The sequence below is a fragment of the Pogona vitticeps genome, chromosome 15 (genome assembly GCF_051106095.1).
Source record: "Pogona vitticeps strain Pit_001003342236 chromosome 15, PviZW2.1, whole genome shotgun sequence".
In the NCBI taxonomy this organism is placed as follows: Eukaryota; Metazoa; Chordata; class Lepidosauria; order Squamata; family Agamidae; genus Pogona; species Pogona vitticeps.
The window spans coordinates 2,315,693-2,337,252 of record NC_135797.1 but is presented as its reverse complement, the minus strand read 5'-3'; the positions used below and the strand labels follow the sequence as shown (position 1 = coordinate 2,337,252).

Below are 21,560 nucleotides of genomic sequence, written 5' to 3'. Positions count from 1 at the left end.
AAGGGGTCCTTTCAGGGAGATCCCTCCCGTTCAAGCAACCCTTTCTGTTGCCTTCAGGCCCGTGTCTTTCCAGCTTTCTGATTGGACACCACGTCTTAGTTTAGTTACCTGAGTATTAGGGACTACAGTCTCCATCGCCCCTGAGAGTTGACCACGGAGCTTCAAAATATAACACATCCTACCCTTTAAAAGCAGGGATGTGGTGACGCTGCGAGTTAAACCGCAAAAGCCTCTGGGCTGCAAGGTCGGAAGATCAGCAGTTCGAATCCACGTGAGAGAGGGAGCTCCCGTCCCTTCTCCCAGCTCCTGCCAACCTAGCAGGTCGAAAGCATGTTAAGATGCTAGTAGATAAATAGGTAACACTACGGTGGGAACGTAATGTGTAGTTGCGCTGGCCATGTGACCATCGAGAACTGTCTAGAGGGAAATGCTGCCTCTACGGCTGGAAACGGGGATGAGCACCGACCCCTAGAGTCAGGCACGATTGGACAAACTGTCAAGGGGAACCGTTAACTTTACCTTTCCCCTTTAAAAGAGGCCGAAGTTCTTCATGTACCTGCTAAACTACAACTAAATGGATTAGCCAGACCTCCAATTCAGCATGAAAGTGTAACTAAACTTTCTCATGGTTAAGATGAACAATTCCGGAGCCCACAAGAAACCTCAGACGAGCCCCTATTCTTTCAGCGCACTGTCTATCTCCTCCAGTTCATGGCCCCCCCACCCGCCAGGAGCCATCCTTTCTTCCTGATTTGAGCGGGTTGTTTTCGGAACCAAATCTCGCTGTGCCGGTGGTGGTCTGGGGACAGTAGGAGTCTATGAGGGCATAGTTTTGGGGAGCGTTCCTCATGCGAGGAATGGCCATCACAGAAGAAGTTCCTCCTTCGACCATCCTGGTTGAGTGTGTTCACAACCTACGAAGCTGGTGAGCTATGAGGAGGACGCATGGATGTTCATAGGTGATATAGACCCATTCCTGTGTGTTTATCCCGAGCTGCAGAAAAGCAGAGCTTGTCCACCATCCCTGAAGCTCAGATATTCTGCATAAACTTTTCCAGTCTTTCCTTTCCTCTCCTTTCCCATCTTGCATGCTCAAATTCTCATGATGCATTGATTACGTATCATCCTATTGCTCACTTCTTGTTCTTTGCCTCTGCCTCTTTCATGTGTCTGAAGTCGGGCCTCTCTGATATTGTAGCTTCGTGACTTCTCCACGGTGTCACTGACGGTCATCATGGGGAGACTATTTTCCTTAAAAGCTAAAGGAAGAAAAGGCTCTAGAAGCTGTTGTGGCTCACGGTTGGTTGGAGACCATGTTGGTGGTTTTGCTTTGGGGTACTTGGAGGGCTTTAGGAGGGTTACAAGCATCTCTCCTTGGCCACCATAGCAGTGGATGTTTCCTGGGGTATAACTCTTGCAAAAACCTTGGTATGGTACCAGCAACTATCAAGAATGGCAAAAGCTGGTGTGGATTCTTGGTGAGGTTCTTGGACTGGAACCAAAGAGATGAGGCTCCTGAAGCATCACCAGGTGGTGTCTGGGGTGGTGTCCCCGAGACAGACAGACAGACAGACAGACAGACAGAAAGACAGAAAGATGGAGGGATCCAACCCAAATTGGATATGGATCTCCCACAACTGCTAAGTGCAAGGAGGGCCCCTTGAAAGGTCACATTCCAAGAGGGTGGCTGGATCAGGGCCTCTGATGGTGGCATCTGCTTGCTGGCGGATTGCCTCAGCTAGCACGGGAAGATTGTCCAAATAGAGCTTTTTTATTCTTCTAATGGAAGGGAATCAAGCTATCCTTTCCCACATGCCTCTCAGTATCCTGCTACACCTGGCTCTTTCCTGCCTTTGCCTGCTGTGCTTTCTGTCTCACCCACTATGGTGGGTACCACCCTGCTCTGACTATGTCTTACATGTCTGTCATGGATAATGTACCAGGTTGGATGCCTTGGGGATCGAGAACCTGCATGAAGCAAGAGTAGGAGAATGAAGGCGAGAGGGAGCAAGAGCCATTTTGGTCTTGCTTTAGTGTTGAAAGAGTGGGGGCAGGATTCTGGCTTGATATAGTGTCCAAACTTACTTGGCTGAACCATGAGAAAAGTCTCTTGAATTGGACCACCATCAGCTCAATTATGCTCAAATGCTCACTAGGGGATCTGAGTAATCCACCTAACTCTAGTTACAGTGCAATAGGCAGAAAAAGAACCACCGACTCTTAAAGTAAGGGTCTTTCATATTTTTGAAGTCCCATAATCCCTGGCCAACATTGTAGAAGAACACACAGAAGGCGAGACTTAAATAATTGCTTCCCCATCTTTAAGCAAAACATTTTTGCCTATACAAACACACACACACAAACACACACACACACACACTCAGATGGCAGATGGCCTTAGGTACACCTTTGGAGAATTACCACAAAACAGCATGTGCTAGAATGCAAGATCGGCTTTATTGAAAACATGAGACATGAGTGGACAATAGCATGGGAGTAAAACACAAAGGTAAGTAGCAAGACAAGAGGTTACAACAGAATTCTGGTGGCTGATTTCTGTTACATCAAGAATTTCAGAAGCCGAGATGGGAAAGGAGAGGAAAGAAAAGACTGCAAAGTTCACAGAGAAAGTCCAGGCTTCAGGAATGGTCCCCAAGCTCAGCTTCTCTGAAGGCAGGAAGAAAATAATCATTCAGCAATGGGTCCGCATCATCTTGGAACATCCAGGGGTCTTCCGAGTATCACACAGGTTTCGTTGGTCTAGACGCACACGTTGCCACCGGGGTACAGGCACACGCTTCCACGTCGTCCGAAAATGCCACTCCTCCCAGAGTGGGAACCAAGGAGCCCAGAACTGAGCCCCCCATATCCCAACCCCCCGTATCTAGAGCCTTGCCCATAACCGGGCACAGCACAGGGAGAGTAGCCTCCGACCTGAACGCCTTCAGGGCTTGCACACAAGATGGGCCCTGGCAAGGTTACAGTGACAGGAGCAGGATGGATTGTGACCTCGCTTGCTGGGTTCTGGACGATGCAAGCAGGGTGGACCCCTTGAAGCACTCCGAGACTAGCGGCGGAGACGGTGCCCCCGTAGCCGCTGCCAATGGAACCCAAGCCCCCAAGGCCTAAGGCGCCCCCGAAGCCACGGTTGTCAGATCCAAAGCCAACGCTGGGGGTGGCAGCGCAGGAAGGGATGGCGTTGCTTGGTCCACAGATAGGCATGGCTGAGCGAGGGAGGTCAATCTGAAACACAAAGTCGGTGAACTGAATTGGGTGAGGAAGGTGGAAAGCTTAGGGAATGAGCACAAAAGATACAATGTAAACAGTGGAGAAAAATTGAACCAATACTGCAAAAAGGGAGGAAACAATGATTCTGTAATTCAAGAACAACCCACTGAGTCATTGTTTCCCAGATGTTGTAGGAATTTAGCTCACAGAATCTTGTGCTGTCATGGGCAGTGGTGAGGGCTTAAGGCAGTTTCTTGTCCAGAAATGCCACCCTGAACGAAGTGGTATATTTGAATAAAGCTTGTGGCTCTGAATCTTAATCCTTACCATTCTAATTCATATACTGTACTCTAAGTGTCAATATCGGAGAAAAGAGAAATATAATTTTTAGGGAAGTATCTCTTAAAATCATAGCAACTGTCAATCTGTTTCAATCCCTTTTCTAGCTTCCCTTTTCAAGCCAGACAGACATTTCGTAAAGGGCACAAGCTATATCTTGATGACTTTTTAAAGAACGAAAAGCCCAAGCTCTCCTGTAAACTCCATACACATCACCATATAAAATGCCCAGATTTCTGATTTTCAAAACCGTAACTGGACTTCTATGCAGTGTTTTGATTCTGGGGTTCTTCCCCCCATCTATAGTACTGTCTTCCCCAGGCCCACCAAATTTACTCATCTCCAAGTAAATCGAAGTTTTCCTCATGCTTTCCTCAAGCTTCATATTTTCTAGAGCAAAGATCCACCTAGCTGTTCCCTGGTGTGGATCTTTGAAAAATATGGAAATGTCCCAAGAAAAATGGACTTACCTGCTCCTGAGAGAAGGTGAAGAGAAGAGATGAGAGTCGACTGAAGCTGTTGGAGATGAAGAGAGAAGGCTCGGCTTTTATACAATTCTTGCAGCGTCCTCTATGGCTAAGACACCACCTCTTTTGGCCAACTCTTTGCTTAATTGCTGACAATTCTCCTTTCATGTGCAGAATTTCTGCACTAAGCATAAAGGGTGAGATCCCATGATTTAGTTGTGGTTATCATCATGCTACTTAATAGATTCCCATCTATTTCCCCCTTCCTTTGAATGTTGCTGAACCTGTGGCAAGGTATTTAATTTCATTTGATGCTTGAATAAGCCACACACCCACACAAGCATTCAAAGGGCTGGTCAGCAAGACTTATTAACCATCATCTTCATCATTAACATCATAAAAGTCATCAAGAACTTGAGTTCATCCTCATGGCTGTTGCATCAGCGTCGGAGCTTCTAGGAGATACTCTTGTGTCCAGGTGTTGAGCCCACTCACCGAAATCCAAAGAGTTTGGAGTGCCCTGTTTAGAATATCTCCCATGAATTCAAGAACTCAAGGGCACCTGCTTTGTTGTCTTAAAGAAAGATGGCTAGTCCACGATATTTTGGTTCATACTGGATATTCCTTTACTCCATCTTCACAATGATTTCTTTATCACTGATACCAGCAATGAAGGGATAATCCTGCATGTGATGTGCGCATGGTCCTCACTATCTTATTTATTTACAAGATTTTTTTAGCTGTGCCATTACCAATCATCTCTTATGTTTACTTTCGTCTAAAATTTACAGGAGCAAACAGAGATTGATAGACCAAACCCCCAACCAAATCAAAATGATTTCATTGCTTTGTTCTTTACACATGCTTGCACACACATGGACATACAGAGAGAGAGAAAGAGAGAGACAGAGAGGAAGCAACAGGCAGGAAAGGGCATAGTAGTCGGAATCTATTTTAGACTTCATGGCGAGGTGTGGTTCTCCTGGTTCCTTCTTCAACTCAACACGGGCATGCATCCAGTACAGCTTCCCTGAGTGTGTGGTGCTGAGGGACCTTTTTTCCTGCTCTCTGTTGAGAAAGAGGCATCGGACACCTTGGGGAAGGGAAGGGGACGAAAACAAGGAGCCAGATGCTACGATGCAGTGCTAGCTTTCGTAGGAACACAGGAGAACTTAAAGGAAGATCGGCAAACAGCAAAGGGTTGACGAAAGAGATAAAGGAGAAGTCCGGTTACAGAAGAACAATAAAGAAGAATGTCTCAGCTTTCCAGAGTCCAGGAGTTCCATAGCTGTAGTTGGCATGCCTGAACTTCAGACGCAAACCCTCCACCACAGGTCGGTAGATGAGAAAGAAGTGCATGAAGGAACCGCCTGGGCCCGGTTTTTCACAGCTGAGCACACCCTGCCTCCCATTGAGTTGGGCTGGGCAATGAGTTGCCCACAGCTGGTCTAAACCCAGACCTGAAATAGCTGTGATCGGTATCGTTGTTGCCTTCTTTGCCTCCATTTTGGACAGTTCTCGGAAATCTAGCAGGGAAGGAGTAGATGTTGCCTCCCAAGGAACTGCAAGGAAAGCAAGACCCAAGTCATCCACCATACGGCGCTTGACCCTAGGACTCAATCCTTCCAACAACAGCTCGACGGACGAATATGACATCGGGACTTACTGTTATGATGGCCCCCAGTAGGACCACACTGAAAAGGGGTGCTGTATGACTTCCGATGGTGGCATCTAGCTGATAGTTAGTGGATTGATCCCAGGGAGGATGCCAGGTTCTCCAGCCAAGACAATTCTGGCACCCGAACCACCAAAGCTGAATGCCTGCCCCATTGCCCACAGACCTATCCGCACATGTTTCAACCCTCTTGTACTTCCTCATCCCATGATACAGTGGTGCCTCGCATTGCAACGTTAATTCGTTCCAGCAAAATCGCTGTTAAACGAAAACGTCGCAATGCGAAATAAAAAAGCCCACAGAAACGCATTAAAATGTGATTAATGCGTTCCTAGGGGCTTCAAACTCACCGTTCAGCGAAGATCCTCCATAGTGCGGCCATTTTCGCTGCCTGTTAAGCGAGGAATCTGTCCCAGAAAACAGTGGGCGGCCATGGTTTTTCCTAGCGGCCATTTTGAAACCACCGATCAGCTGTGCTAAAATGGTCGCTTTGCGATGATCAGTCATGGCAAAGCGAAAATACCCTATAGGGAACATCGTAAAGCGATCGCAAAAGCGATCGCAAAAAGTTAGTCGCAACGCAATTTCATCGCTAAACGGAGCACTCGCTAAGCAAGGCACCACTGTATCACAATTCTGTCTCATGGAGCTTCTGCTTCTATTTATCTTTGCCTCCAGATGTAACTTGATGTTTGTTTGATCACAATGCGTATGTACAAACTGCCCAGTGACCTTCTCCGATAAAGAGTGGACCAGAACATTGCAAACCATGTTCTCTTGAGATGTCTAGGGGGACGACCCACATCTTCAAATGGATGGCGATTGTAGCCAGTCCGAAGTTCAATTCACCGGGGCTCTGGGTTCTTCTAACGGATCCATCTTCTGCATCCCAGTATTCAGGTCTTCTATAAACTGGTCTAATCAAGGTGTTTTGCTTTAGCAGGGCCAAACCAACCTATGTCACACTTGCTCCACAAGACTAAAACCAGAAAGACCAGCCTGATTTGAATGCAATTTTAATTTAAAATGTTGAAACAGCCCTCGGGGCAATAAGAATAGAAAGATATGAAACAATGATAGCGTATAATTCTTGTTCTTGGTCTGGATTACAAACCTTTCAGACAAAGTGGGAAAGGAGAGGAAAAGAGAAATCCGCAAAGGTCACGAAGAAGGCCTAGATTTCAGAGTGGGCTCCCTGAGCTTAACTCTTCTGAAGCCAGGCCAAAACTTTCCGTGGACTTTCTGAATGTCACATGGGTTTTGTAGGCCTACAAACACACACTAACGCAATGGTTCAAGTAAGAACGTCTTCTGAGATCACCATTCCTCAGATGAAGCCAAGATTACCCCAGCTTTACTGTCTTTCTGCAAACATGTGAAGATCTTTCTCTTCAGGAAAGCTTTTCCTTAGTAACAGACGGCCTAGGAAAGGTTTTAAAATGAGAGGGTTTGCCTTCTGTTACTTCTAAATCCATTTTATTAATGCTTTAGCTAACCATCCTGAGTAACATCTTATTACGTTGGGTGGCCCAGAAGTGCAATAAATAAAATAATAAAGTTATTAATTCATTGAATATTTGAATGATTCAGTGGTTTTAGCTTTAATATTGTGTGTTAATGATGTAAGCCATCGTTGATTCCTTGTGAGGAGAAAGGCTGGTTAAAAATATTTTAAATGGATATATAAAACTTCCCACAGCTACGGCCCCGTAGACTCCTATTAACCACCAAATGAACACAGGTAGTTTTGCCTCAGACGCTGATCGACTCATAACGGGGATTAAGGATGGCCCTCAGGAGAGTCACGTTGATGGAAGGTGACAGGGGGGAGCCCCCTAATGGATGGAAATGGTTGATACAGGGAGGGGGTCGCTCTAGACGGGATCCCAAGACTGAGGGTCAACTCAACGAGATCACCAACTCCTTAACTGAGGTCACCCTAGCTGAGACCTCCAAGGTTCTGGAGACCCTTGATTCAAATCCAGCAGTACGACTGGAACTAAGGGATGAGATGGCACATGCTGGTCCACAGTCAGCCATGGTTTGAGGGTGTGCCTGTGAAACGAAGCGTCCGGAGATGTAAGGAGTTCAACGTCCATGAATTTCAAGGGGGTTCCTGGGCACCTGCAAGCTTCAATAATCCTCCAACGATTAGAATCTTTCTCCCAATCTAAGGCTAATTTCTCACCCTGAACACTTCAGGTTCAACCCCATCTCCTGCACCCTTCACTCTTCCGCCCTTTCATCCTTCAGTTCCAAAAAGTGGATTTCTTCTAATTTTCAAACCAAGACGCTACAGGTGTGTGTCGCCCACTCCCAAGTTCTGGTCCTGCAAATTTCTGAAATGTTCAACCAGAATTCATCGGGGTGGTGAACAAAATGTTCAAGAACACGTTGCCTTCAAATGATCTGGTGGAAATCTCGCGGATATTATGAGCCTTTCGGAGAGCTTTAAACCTTCCTTCAACGACTTGAATAATCACTGAAATGAGTATAAGTTGCAACCAACTTTTGGGCAGTTAAAAATTCTATACACCGACTATTCATACATGTTGAGATGCATGATATTACAGTGGTGCCTCGCTTAACGAGCGCACCGTATAACAATGAAATCGCATAGCGATCCGTTTTTTCGGATCGCTAATGCGATCGCTGAATGTTTTTTTAATGGGGAAAAATTCGCTTTGCGAAGACCGGTAAGCGTTTCGCTTACCGATCTTCGCAAAACGAACCCCGACGATCAGCTGTTCGGTGGCCAAAATGGCCGCTGGAAGCCGGGAAATGGCCCAAAATGGCCACGCGCAGCATTTTCGCGCCCTCGTTAAGCGAGGCGAGGGCGCGAAAATGGCTGCCGGCCATCCTGAAGCTTCGCTGAACGGTGAGTATTTGGCCTATTTGGAACACATTAAACGATGTTTAATGCGTTCCAATGGAAATCGCTGCCCCGTTCAGCGATGCTTCAGCATAGCGAAGGTTAATCTGGAACGGATTAACCTCGCTCTGTGAGGCACCACTGTATTTGGTCTTTATGGCCCTCTCGTAGGAAAACCAGCTGTCTGTTTCCCCATAGATTTTGCCTCACATTGTCCCACAGAGAGTGTTCAACTTCAGCAACAATGTCTGTGTCAGACAGCCAAAACTGAACATGTGAACATTGACCCTCAAACCCTTGCGAGAACTAAGAGACATCCTCCAAGAGAGATGAACGATTCGGGTGGCATTGCTCTACGTGACAAAGCCTTCAATACTCTTCCCATTTTATCCCTTTGATGACTCCTCAGCTAGTTTTGGGATATCTTTTCCTGCTTGGGGATTTAATTAGTCAGTTATTTGTGAGATTCGTGCTCCCAAATTACTTTACTCACTCCGTAGACACAGGAAATTAAACAGCGTTCTGTTAGCTCTGCAGAATGCTGCTTCTACCTTTTGAGGTTTTAATCTCCACCTTTTCCTTTATTTGCAAAATGAAGTGGTTTGTTTATTTGTTCCTCCGTAGCATTTTCAGGAATTAAGTCGACTGAATGAAAATATTTTGACCTGGGGAAGCTGTTGTACTGATTCAGCAAGTTTCTTGGTCCAGTCAACAAAATGCAGAGGACTACCTCACACAGATCAGATACAGCACGTTGAAAAACAGATTAAAAGATAGTCACTAAAACCATCGTGTTCCAAGAAATTCCCATGCAGCAAAAACAAGATTATCGTAGTATAAACTTTCAATTAATCCTCCCTTTGCTGTTCATTGCTCTTTATAAAATTTTAGTTATCTTTCTGTGTAATGGATCCTTTTGTGTCAGACAAAAGGAAAGAGATGTAAATATATCCCATTGCTCTTCCTAGAGATAAGGTGACCCAGCTGACATGTATTTACCGTGCAAATCAGATTATCATGGGACATGTCAAAATCTTTGCTATATTCTAACAGAAAAGTATACACTTTTGTATAATTTTCTCACTAGTATAAATCCATCATTCATCCAGCCGTACCTTCCCCTCATAAAAGCCCAGTGCTTTATCTTTTTTAAACCTTGATTCTAATTTTAGCCTTGCCTACCAGTCTGTTTGTAAACTCAGTTCATTCAAATCTTGTATTTTTTTTTAATTATTGTTCTTTGGTTAATCATTCTTTATACGTATATCTTCATTCTTCTGTCATTAAAGAGGGTTGTGTAAAAGCTTCCAGCCTTGCTACACAGATAGGGATTTTTTATACATTTGTTCCCGAAATCTTTGCCATGCCTGGTATAATGCTTTCCTTACCGTATGATCAAAAAAAGTTGTTTGATCTTTATCCTTGCTGTACCATATATATGCATGCCATCCTAATTTTAAATCATGTCCTTCTAATTTTAAAAGTCTTTGATCTTCCAGCATAATCCATTCCTTTATCCAGCTCAATGTCGAAGCCTTATAATATAATAAAACATTTGGTAAGCCCATTCCTCCTCTTTCTTTTAAGTCCTGTAGAACTTTAAATTTTATTCTTGTTTTTTTAACTTGCCAAATAAATGTAGAGATCATCGCATCTACTTCCTCAAAGTATTTATAATTCAGAAATATTAGTAAAATATTTGATGATGTCAAGATATACTATGTCCTCAGCATTCCCTCTGTCTATCAGGGAAGTTGACCAAACAAAAACTGATATCAGATAAGTCATCAGTGATCTTTATTTTCATATATCAGTGAGTTCCACATTCTTATTTAAAGCCACAGGCCAAAAACTAGGCAGAAATCATCCTGATTTGGTTGAGGGTTTGGTCAAATCCATGGCAAATCTCTGTTCTCAACTGGAAACTTTAGAGGAAGTTAAAAATGAGATACAGAAGAGGATGTACAAATCTCAATCTAGGTTATTGCCCCCCCAATATAAGTAAGGAAATAATCCATCTGTAGATGGAATAAGGAGATGTCCAGTATGGACCAACCAGAGCACCAAAATATCTTGGGGTAACCATATTTCTTTATGACAACCCAGTAGGCATCTGTCTGTTCTTGAATTCATAGGTGGGCAGGCTTAGCACATGATGTACACAAGATGGTGTCCTAGAAACTCCAATGCTTGTGCAACAGATGTGATGATGACCTCAAGTTCTTGATGCTGGTCACAATGTTCATAATGAAGATAATGGTGATCAGCTGTTTCGAGCTTGTGTGTGTGTGTGGCCTTTTAAAAGAGCAAATGAAATTTAGTGGGTTGCCTCAAGGTCAGCAACATTCTGACAATGACAGGGAAGCTATTATGTAGCAAGATGATAACCACAAGCGCAGGAATTCTGCACACGAAAGGAGAATTATCAGTAATTAAGCAGAGTTAGCAAAGAGAGATGACATCTTAGTCCCAGAGGACATTACAAGAACTGTATAAAAGCCTGGCCCTCTCTCTGCAGCTCCAACAGCTTCAGCCGACTCTTGTCTCTTCTCTTCACCTTCTCTCAGGAGCAGGTAAGTCAATTTTTCTTGGGACATTTCCATACTCCTCAAAACTTCACATGAGGGAACAGCTAGATGGATCTTTCTTCTATAAAATATAAAGCTATGACAAAAGCAGGGAGGAAAAAGATGAGTAAGGCTACTGTCCTTGCAGTTGGAGTGAGCAACTTTGGTGGGCCGGGCAGTCTTTGTGTTGCCTTTTGTCCCAAGGAACATGAATTCCATCCCAGAATCTCTCTGTTTAGAGTTTTCAGGAGAGCTGGCAGTTTTTGGATCCACACAGGCTGCCTGGGAAGAGGAACAAGCCAACTGGCAGTTCTGAAAGAGAGAAATCTGGGTATTTTATGTGATGCTCTGTGTTTTGAGTATCCAGGAGAGCTTGGGCTTTTCATTCTTCGAACATGGAGCAAGATCTTGCTTGTGCCCTTCAAGAAATTTGTCTGGCTTAGAAAAGGAAACCAGTAAAAGTGGTTTCAGGATACATTGACATTCTTCTCTCAGTCTTCTGTTTTTCTTGGACATTTTCAATTAATTGGAAGAAATTAGGGTAGGTATGGGCTAAGGGTCGGTTCCTTTAAAAAAAAAAAGAACTCAGCAAATTATTTTGTGATGCAAATGACAAATGCCAAAAATGAAAGAATGGTAAGATATTAAACTATTAAAAATATTTAAAAATTAAAGTAAAATAGAACGGAACAGTACAAAATACAATAGAAGAGGAAGTTAGAGACGGCAAAAGAAGATTCATGGGCAGACAAAATCTGCTATTAGAATAATTGAACCTCAAGGTTGGGAATAGGGGGTCTGAAGATTCAAAAGCAGTTATGGGGGATTTCGCATAGCCTTGAATGATCTGATGTACTTTTCCTTGGAGGAGGAGTGCTGTCTGATCCTCAACATGCTGCAGTCTAATACAGCAGTTGTTGCAGCATAGCTCTAAAGATATTCCTGGTCAGCAAACTCCCTTAAGCTCTTACCACTGGCCATGCGAGCAAATGATTCTAGTAGCTAAAATCCTACAACATCTGGGAAACTAGACTTTGTATGTTGTTCCTGAATTAAGGTGTTTTTCCTTTCAACCCTTTTGGTCGGTTATTGCAGTACTGGTTCTCTTACTTTGCTGCTATTTACATTGCATCTTTTGTGCACATTCCCTAAGTGTAGGCTTTCCACCCAGTTCATTTCACCCAGCCCAACTTTGAGCACACACCCCATGCCATGTTTGGCTTGATCTTTTGTATATTCAGATGTGGTTCAGGTGCTCATTCCTATTTCTTCCCTCCAAGGGAATTTTTAATGACTGGTTGTTCCTGAATTAAGCTGTTGTTCTTTGCGGCCCCTTTGGTCGGTTGAAGGATTATTGGTTCTCTTCCTTTGGTACCGTTTCCATCACACTTCTTGCGATCCTTCTCTAACTGTAGCCTTTCCACCTTCCTCACCCAATTCAGTTCTCCAATTTTGTGTTTCAGATTGACCTCCCTCGCTCAGCCATGCCTATCTGTGGACCAAGCAACGCCATCCCTTCCTGCGCTGCCACCCCCAGCGTTGGCTTTGGATCCGAGAACGTGGGCTTCGGGGGCGCCTTAGGCCTTGGGGGCTTGGGTTCCATTGGCAGCGGCTACGGGGGCTCCGTCTCCGCCGCTAGTCTCGGAGAGCTTCAAGGGGTCCCAGTTGATTGCATCGTCCAGCTCCGAGGAAGTCAGGTCACACTCGTTCCTCCTCCTTCCACTGTAGTCATGCCAGGGATGATCTTGTCTGCAAACCCTGAAGGCGTTGAGGTCGGAGGCTACTCTCCCTGTGCTGTGCCCGGTTATGGGCAAGGCTTGGGATATGGGGGGCTCGGTTCTGGGCTCCTTGGTTCCAGTGGCTACAACCATGGGAGGGGTGGCCTTCTCGGATATGGGGGGCTCAGTTCTGGGTTCCTTGGTTCCAGGGGCTTGTGCAATAGGAGGGGTAGCATTTTCGGACGACGTGGAAGCATCTGCCAGTAGCCCTATGGCAACGTGTGCGTCTAGACCAGCGAAACCTGTGTGATACTCGGAAGACCCCTGGATGTTCCAAGATGATACGGACCCATTGCTGAATGATTATTTTCTTCCTGCCTTCGGAGAAGCTGAGCTTAAGGACCATTCCTGAAGCCTGGACTTTCTCTGTGAACTTCGCCGTCTTTCCTTTCCTCTCCTTTCCCATCTCGGCTTCTGAAATTCTTGATGTAACAAAAACGAGTCACCAGAATTCTGTTGTAACCTCTTGTCTTGCTACTTACCTTTGTGTTTTACTTCCATCCTATTGCCCACTCATGTCTCATGTTTTCAATAAAGTTCCTGCTGCATTCTATCACATCGTGCTGTGCATTAATCCGCCAAGGTGTTCCTAAGGTCCTCTGCCATCTCAGTGTGTGCATTTGTATTTGCAGAGGTATTTTGTTTAAAGATGACAAAGAAATTCACAAAATTGCTCCCTCTTATGCAGGGTGCAAGCCTTGGAACAGAGTGGAAACCTGTATTTTTAAAGCAATGCGCATGGAACGGGCACAGATCTATAAATTCAGGCAAAGTCAAGGAGGGAATGCACAGAAAATAGAATGAACGAAAACACGGAGGAGTATATACGATTTAGGGAAAATGTTTTAAAAAGCATGCTCAATTTCATGTCTGGGGTGATAAAAAAAAAACCCACACAGCCCAGGGTCTCTTGTGTTAGAATCAGCTGTGAGATCACGCTGAGAGGACTTTCATGACTCTGAACTTGAAAGAATCACACATTTCCACAAGATGTCTTTGGTGAAGTGCTGGTTTGAAATGAACGGATGGCCCATGATAGGGAAGACAGTTAATCAATGAATCACAGAAAAATGAAGTTGGAAGGGGCCTACAAGGTGATCAAGTCCAATCCTCTGCTCAATACCGGAATTCAAGTCAAACGATATGGAGCCAGGTGGTTGCCTAAGTTTCGCTTGAATGCCTCCAGCATCCAAGATGATGTGTTCTGTTCTTGTACTGCTCTAACACTTAGGATGTTTTTCCTGATATTCAACCAAAATCTGGCTTCCTGTAACTTCAGCCCATTGTTGCGTGTCCTGCACTCTCTATTGATTGAGAACAGATCCTGCCCTACCCGACACTCTCTCGAGTATTTCATTCAAGAATACAGACAAAAAGCAATGTGGCAATGGTCTGTTTACATAGACATGGAACTACAGTGGTGCCCCACATAGCGACAATCATCCTTTCCGGAGAAATCGTCGCTATGTGGATTTGTCGCTATACAGAACAAAAAAGCCCATAGGAATGCATTAAAACACTTTTAATACGTTCCTATGGGCAAAAAACTCACCGTTCTGCGAAAATCCTCCATATGGCTGCCATTTTTGCTGCCCGGTAAGCGAGGAATGAGCACGAAAACACAGCAGGTGGCCATTTTAATTACCCGGTGGCCATTTTGGAACCGCCAATAAGTTGTTCTAAAAACATCGCTATGTGATAATCAGTAAGCAAAACATTGATCATCACAAAGTGATGTTTTACCATTTAAAACATCGCAATGCGATCGCTTTTGCGGTTGCAAAAAAACATCACTATGTGGATTCATCGTTAAACGAAGTGCTCGTTAAGTGAGGCACCACTGTACTGAGCTATCTACAGAGCTAAGGCTTGATTGTTTGAAATCAACCCTTAGTTTTATTCGTCTAACCACTCTTTGGAATAAGGATGTAAAGAATCCAGGCCTTTGGGTTGTTTTCCGCTTTCTCAGCTTGACGGAACAGCTCTGTCTGGTTATCCAGATTTGGGAAGCAACTCCATCCTTTCTGTTTTTTTTCCTGATAAAAAGCTGAATTTACCTATTTTAGGAATGACCTAAGGCATCAACACTGCACAAGGTGGGCAGCAATACGGTTGGTGTAATAACTCCCATCAATGTCAACCAGTATGGAGAGAACTGGTGGGAAACTTAACAGAATTCAATGCTCTTCCTTTAACTCTGGATGCAAAACTTAAGACAGACCAAACTTAGTTTAGAAAAATAATTTGTAGTTACACATGGAACTTAAAAAAAGTTTATGAAATGACTCAGCAATTATTAATGCCTCCTGGACCTGCCCTCTATCTAATCCAGAAAAGCACCAATATTTCTCCTCTGCCCCCTTTGGACCCTGTTCTTCTAATCTGTTACTCATACCTTGTTAGCTAAAGGTTCCCCTTGACATTCAGTCCAGTCGTGTCCAACTCAAGGGCGCGGTGCTCATCCCCATCTCCAAGCCGTAGAGCCAGCGTTTGTCCATAGACAGTTTCCGTGGTCACGTGGCCAACACGACTAGACACAGAACACTGTTACCTTCCCACCGTGGTGGTACCTATTTATCCACCTTGTTAACACCTCTCAATTTAAACTCCCCAGGGGGTCTTTGTCAGGCACACCACTGCTCAACCTTGCAAGATTTAATAATAGTTTTCAACGTGGCCCAGACAACAAAGAAGGAAAAGATGAAAAACAGAAGGACACACTGGCTGAAATCCTTTAAGTTGCGCTAGAGTAGGGGCATTTGAATCAGTGGGGAATTTGTTGGGTCAACTCCTCCGTCAGCTCCACTCATTCAAATAGGCCTACTCTAGTTATGGCTAACTACATGACAGTAAGTCTTAACTAGAGTAAGCCCATTGAGTTGAATTGCCAAATTCGTGCTGTGTCCATGGCTCTACTCCAGTGTGCCTTACTGCAAGAGACAACAAGTTGTAAGACTTTGGAATAAATCTATTTGCCTCTACGATGCCCTGGCTCTTTAATTTTTTTATGTTTCTTGGATATGGGTTTAGTAAAGCATTCAATCCACCCTCTACAACCTGGACCTGCATTATGGGAATGATCAATGTTGGTGATTCGCAGTCTTGTACCCCAGATGATCCTCGATGCACTCTCCCCATAGCCTTCACCGCAGGGCTGCTGACCAGAATTTCTAGGAGTTGCACCCCAAGAACATCTGGGAGCCCAAGGTTGGGAGCCACTGTCTTAAGTGATGTGCCTGCAGTACTCGAACATTTCAGACACTCAAGAATACACTCTAGTGCTCTTATCACCACCAGTCTCCTCACCGTTATCCCCGGCGGTGTTAAATCACCTGCAGATTTCTGAGCACAGTTCTGAAAAGACATGCCTGCAGGCTCACAGTCTAATAGGCATGACGAAGACATACTAGGCGTAGACAAGAACAAGGAATGAGCCCGGAGGAGAGAAAACAAGCTCATTCAGAAATTCTGAGTCTGGTGTACACTGTTAAGGAACGAGTAGAAGAATACGGAAAACTATGAAGGACGACAGCGTTGCACGACAATTCTGGGCTCTCATTCACTTGAAACGAAATCCCTTTTGAATTATGATGAGGGCCCAGGTGATGCCTTAGGAAACAAACTGCCTCTCTGTGTGTACGTGTGAGCATGAGTAAGTGCGAGACATGTTGTCGAGTCACGTTTGACTGACGGCAATTCTGTGAACTAATGACCTCTGAAAGAGCTTCTCATGAACAGCCTTGTTTGAGGCATTGCATACCTTCTCCCATTAAGCCAATCTATTTCATGTTAAATCTCCTCCTTTTCCTACCACCTTCAACTTCTCTTAACATTATTGTCTTGTCCAGTCTAGTCATGATGTGTCTGCATTGAGGCAGCCTAAGTTTGTCCTTTTTAGCTTCCAACAGAACTCTGGACTAGGTGGGGTCTTGAACCTGCTTCTTTATCTTTCTGGTGGTCCATGGGCTCAGGGAAACTCTCCTCAATTTCTCAAACTAATGCCCATCTCTCACCTTCCTGGGTGTACAACTCAGCATGTGACCTGGGTTTTGACTGAACTGGAACAATTGTTTGCACTGATTCTGCAATTTGGGGTGTTGTTCATACACAGCACGCCATCTCATTTTGCCCAGAATGACCTTCATTTATAGGGTAAATAAAACATATCTGAATGGCACAGATATTGCCGGGAAAGCAACCCATCTAGGAGAAGGAAAACTCTGATTTGAAACCTCCACTGCCTTGCAGCTATATCCACTCATGGAAAAGGCTTCAGGAGTTAACCTCGAGGCAAAATCCGGCGCTGGAGTCCCGAAGGCAGTTCGTGTTGTTCTGCCAACTCCTGTGACGTTGCTGGAACCAGTTGTATTGGCTCTTGCCTCTCCATTGGACCATTTCAGCAATGTGGAGAGGGGGGATCTGCTGCTTGGGTAACAGCCTATCCTCCATACTACTTTACCAGGCTTCATGGTCTGGAGAGGACACTCCTCGATTCAGAGCATGTTACCGTAGTCTTTTGAGACTGAGGGATGCCCATGATGATGAATGACACACTGCCATATTTCACAGTGAGGGAAAAGCTTTCATAATCTTGTGTTTGGAAGACATGAGAGTGTCCATTCCATGAGAGTGTTTGGAATTAAGTTAGGAGTCTGGCTAGCAATGGAGATGAAAGACTTTTCTCTCATGGGAGTGAGATATCATTTTTTTAAAACCGAGCCATGCTCTTCCTTCTAGATTCTCCCCAGGAATGCTTTTGCGTTTGATCTGAGAAAGCCCTGTGGTTGTTATAGCTTACAGCCACTTCTCTATGATGAGATGGCATTCCAGATCTGTCTAACCCGCTCTCTTCCTCTTTCAGAAGCTGCCAAGAAGACCACAGACAGGTCCGATGGCTTTGCCTGGCATTCTTTCCTCTCTTCTGAGTCATATATGGCAGTGGTCCCCCAACCTTGGGCCTCCAGATGTTCTTGGACTTCAACTCCCAGAAATCCTGGCCAGCAGAGGTGGTGGTGAAGGCTTCTGGGAGTTGTAGTCCAAGAACATCTGGAGGCCCAAAGTTGGGGACCACTGATATATGGGATGGGGCAGGGGTGGTCTTTGCAAAAACACCAAAGCAGCTTCGGAGTTGAGTCTCAACAAGGTGTGGGTGATCATGATGGAAAAAGTCCACCCACTACCATAATGAGATCAGAAAATGATGCCTTCCACAGGACTCAATTTTTAAGAGCCACTAGAGGGCAGCCTAGCTTTGGTTATCATCATATAGCAGTTCTGTGGACTGGTAAGATGTGGCGTATATCATGATTTCTTACATCTCCCACCAAATCTTTCCAACTTTCACCAGGACATAGTGTAAAGAGAAGTAGAGTGTTACCTAAGAACTGAAGGACAGAAACTGGAAATATCTGGATCTATCTGTTTCTGTCTTTTCTTCTATACTTCTTTGAAAAAAATTATGTTTTCCAGACGGAAAAAGCCCTTATTTCTTCTTGGCGAGTAAGTTTAAGCCACTTTTCAGGAAGAGAACCTTCCAATGTAACACATAAAACAGACAGTATAGCCAACGTGCAGTTGGAAAACAACCATGTGGCTATTCTGGTTTGTCTTCAGATCACATAAATTATGGCCTTCAAGCAAAACATTGCTTTAGAATCCTTGTTCCCCAGTCATTGGGCTGTTCTTTAATGCTGCAATTATATTCTGTTACCCTCCAATTATAAAACTATTGTGCATCATCAAGTTGGTTCTATCTCGGAGCAACTTTTTCTCAGAATTTTCCAGTTGCAGAGTGTACATGGCAATTTACCATTCTCCTCCTTGGGCCTCCAGATGTTCTTGGACTACAACTCCCAGAAGCCTTCACCACTACCTCTGCTGGCCAGGATCTCTGGGAGTTGAAGTCCAAGAACATCTGGAGGCCCAAGGTTGGGGACCACTGTGCTAGAGGGCCCTTCGACACCATAGAGCTTGAATAACCCAGGCATTCCTGGACTGCAACTCCCAGAAGCCTTCACCACTAGCTATGCTGGCCGAGGTTTCTGGGAGTTGCAGTCCAAGAACATCTGGATTAGCCAAAGCTGGGAGCCACTGCCAGAGAGACTGGGAGGACAGAGTGCCTCTTTCTCAGAACACCCCTTAGTGGCAGTCGCTGGTACTACACATTTTTGCAGGGATGGCGGCTTGTCTTGAAAAGGCTGGTGGGGTGGATGAGGAGCTACATAAGAGAGTAGAGAAATCCATGTATCTGCCACTACCTGAGAAGCGAGGCCTGTAACGAGTGCCTCTCTGAGAACATTATCATTTCCATCTAGGTGGGTGTGTTGTTAGTCTAGGGAGCTTCCTTCTGATGCTTTTGGCTGCAGCACACAAACCAGTTTGAGGAATTTTTGTGGAGGCTGCAATTTCCCCTCAAAATTAGACGGCGTCAGCAGCAGCAATAAGTAATGAAGTCACATTGTCGGTGTCAGACAAGCCCTGAGGCCAAACTCCTGTCGGATTTAAGGTAACAGAAATCTTTGTTACATTGACTTGGAAAGCAACATCTTAATCGCTGTTGCACATCTTCCTTTATTTAATTATCTATTGAATATTGCTTCCTGCCTCATCAGGCTTTCACAGCTGCTAATAATTTTTACACAAGGCAGCTAATAATTTTTATCTCAAGAGCTTAACTTAAATGGAGCAGAAAGACGTCACATCTGAAGAACCACCGATTAGCAAAGCTGAGTTGAAATGCTTATGGATGGAAAGGAAACCCCTTCGTGAACAGGAGAATCTGTCCCTTTTTCAAGAGTAGGGGTATAAATCTTTCTTTGTCTCATTCATATTCAGGAGGGCAAGGAATCAGGGGAAAAAATTCTCTCACCTGTGAGAGCACAAGTCATTCTGTTGCTCTGGAGGATAGTTCTGATATCTATGAGGGTGGCTTTTGGGTAAAGAACACAAATAATACAAACTGTGCAAAAGTACAGGGGCCACTGCTTTGCTTTTCATGGTCTTTGATGAATTACAAGCACCTGATGGGTTGTTTGCATCTTTATGAACTATCGCCCAGTCCTTCTGCGCTTGCTCTGTATCTATGTGTGTTTTGCTTCTGAACAGGAACGGATGGTGATTCAGTGCAGAAATGGTCACTCTTCAAAAGAAGAAAAAGCATATTTTTTGTGATACCAGTTTTACTTTCTTAGACGTGCTTTTAGAAAACACGGGCGCAAAGGCCCTTCCATTCTGAATGCAAATAAAAAGTGAATTTCAGAAGACCTTACTTAAGAAAAGGAATTCTCTCCCATTCATAACTGGGTCTCCTTTGGTGTCAAAGCTCTACCACTGGAAATCCAAGGTACGCTGATCCTTTTAGGGGCACCCTGTTTATCCCGGCGTCAAAGGGGAGGCACAAAGAGGATGAGCAGTAAATCCCACACGTGGATCAATTGACTGATGAACCGGTATGCAGCAATTATAAGGATTACTTGATAAGCATTTCTTATTGCACAGATTTCTTCCTGGGAGAAGGTGGTGATTGCGCAACAAAAACTAAGTGACCTTCGCACTTCTGGTGCAATGGAGAAAGATTTAGGATGGTGCTCAATTAGGAATAATCATGTGCCAGCAAGTCAATTCTGATCTATGGCTTTCCAGGTAAAGAATACGCAGCAGTGGTTTAAAGCTTCCTTCTTCTAGAACTTTGCGGCTGGCCCAAAGCCATATAGGCTGACTCTTCTCTGGGGGAACATGGGGGGGGGGATCAAACTCCCAACCTCTGACTCCACATTCAGAGAGGTCCATCTGAGACATACAAATGGATTTTGCCTAGTGGTTGAAATTCTCCCAATGGCTTTGCTAGCAGGTGAGACAGTAGTAATTGCAGCCAGAAGAAAAATGTAACTTTTCCAAATGCTAAAACTGTTCTTCACTACCACCATGGGACTGCCTTCCAGGTTAAGCCAGAAGATAACCAAGACTGGCCAAGATCTTTGGTAACGGAGGGAGAAAGTATTAAAAAACAGTTCTGCCTCTTCCTGACAGGAAAGGAAAAAAATAGACAATAACGAGTAGCAAACGTGACATTCCACATAATACAGCTGCCCCACTCTGCCTCTTTATAGGACTGGCCCTACAAGATAATATAGGAAGCATAGTGACTGGGAAGACCACAGGCTAATCTGGTATTTCTCCACAATGGTGAGCCATTCCTTCAGAATGTTCCCGGGAATCATTTGAGCTCAATAGTTCAGGTTCCGAGTGCTAGATGGGCCCTTCCACCAATTTTCTGTCAAAAAAAGAATGGGATTCCCATATCATCATCATCTTAGAACTGCAGAGCTCAAAGAAACCCTATAGACAGATCATCCAGTCCAGCGGGGAATTGAACTCCAAACCTCTGGCTCTCCAACCCAAACCACTGAGTTATCCAGTAGTTCTATATTGTCTCCTTTCAGTCTGAGCAACAGTTCGAAAGAAAAATCCTGGAAATAACTACAGTGGTGCCCCGCATAACGAGCGCTTCATTTAATGATGAATCCGCATAGCGATGTGTTTTTTTGCGATCTTTAAGATCAGCTTCACTTTTCCGCTTAGTTGGGTGGAAAATATCTAAGCGCACAATTCTAGTCTCTCTCTTAAGACCCATCC

The 21,560-nt window shown here is 44.5% G+C and overlaps 2 protein-coding genes across 2 annotated transcripts; one reads left to right on the top strand and one right to left on the bottom strand.

Moving 5' to 3' along the window:
• Positions 1-540: 540 nt before the first annotated feature.
• On the bottom strand, positions 541-7,749 carry LOC140702845 (uncharacterized). Its single transcript, XM_072984336.2, has 3 exons — positions 7,648-7,749; positions 4,038-4,043; positions 541-3,264 (listed from the first exon to the last, which is right to left on the bottom strand). The coding sequence occupies exons 1-3, from the start codon at positions 7,747-7,749 to the stop codon at positions 2,761-2,763; spliced, it is 612 nt and encodes a 203-aa protein (XP_072840437.2). The 3' UTR covers positions 541-2,760.
• Positions 7,750-8,913: 1,164 nt separating this feature from the next.
• On the top strand, positions 8,914-13,824 carry LOC144584937 (uncharacterized). Its single transcript, XM_078382225.1, has one exon. The coding sequence runs from the start codon at positions 12,633-12,635 to the stop codon at positions 13,131-13,133; it is 501 nt and encodes a 166-aa protein (XP_078238351.1). The 5' UTR covers positions 8,914-12,632; the 3' UTR covers positions 13,134-13,824.
• Positions 13,825-21,560: the final 7,736 nt, after the last annotated feature.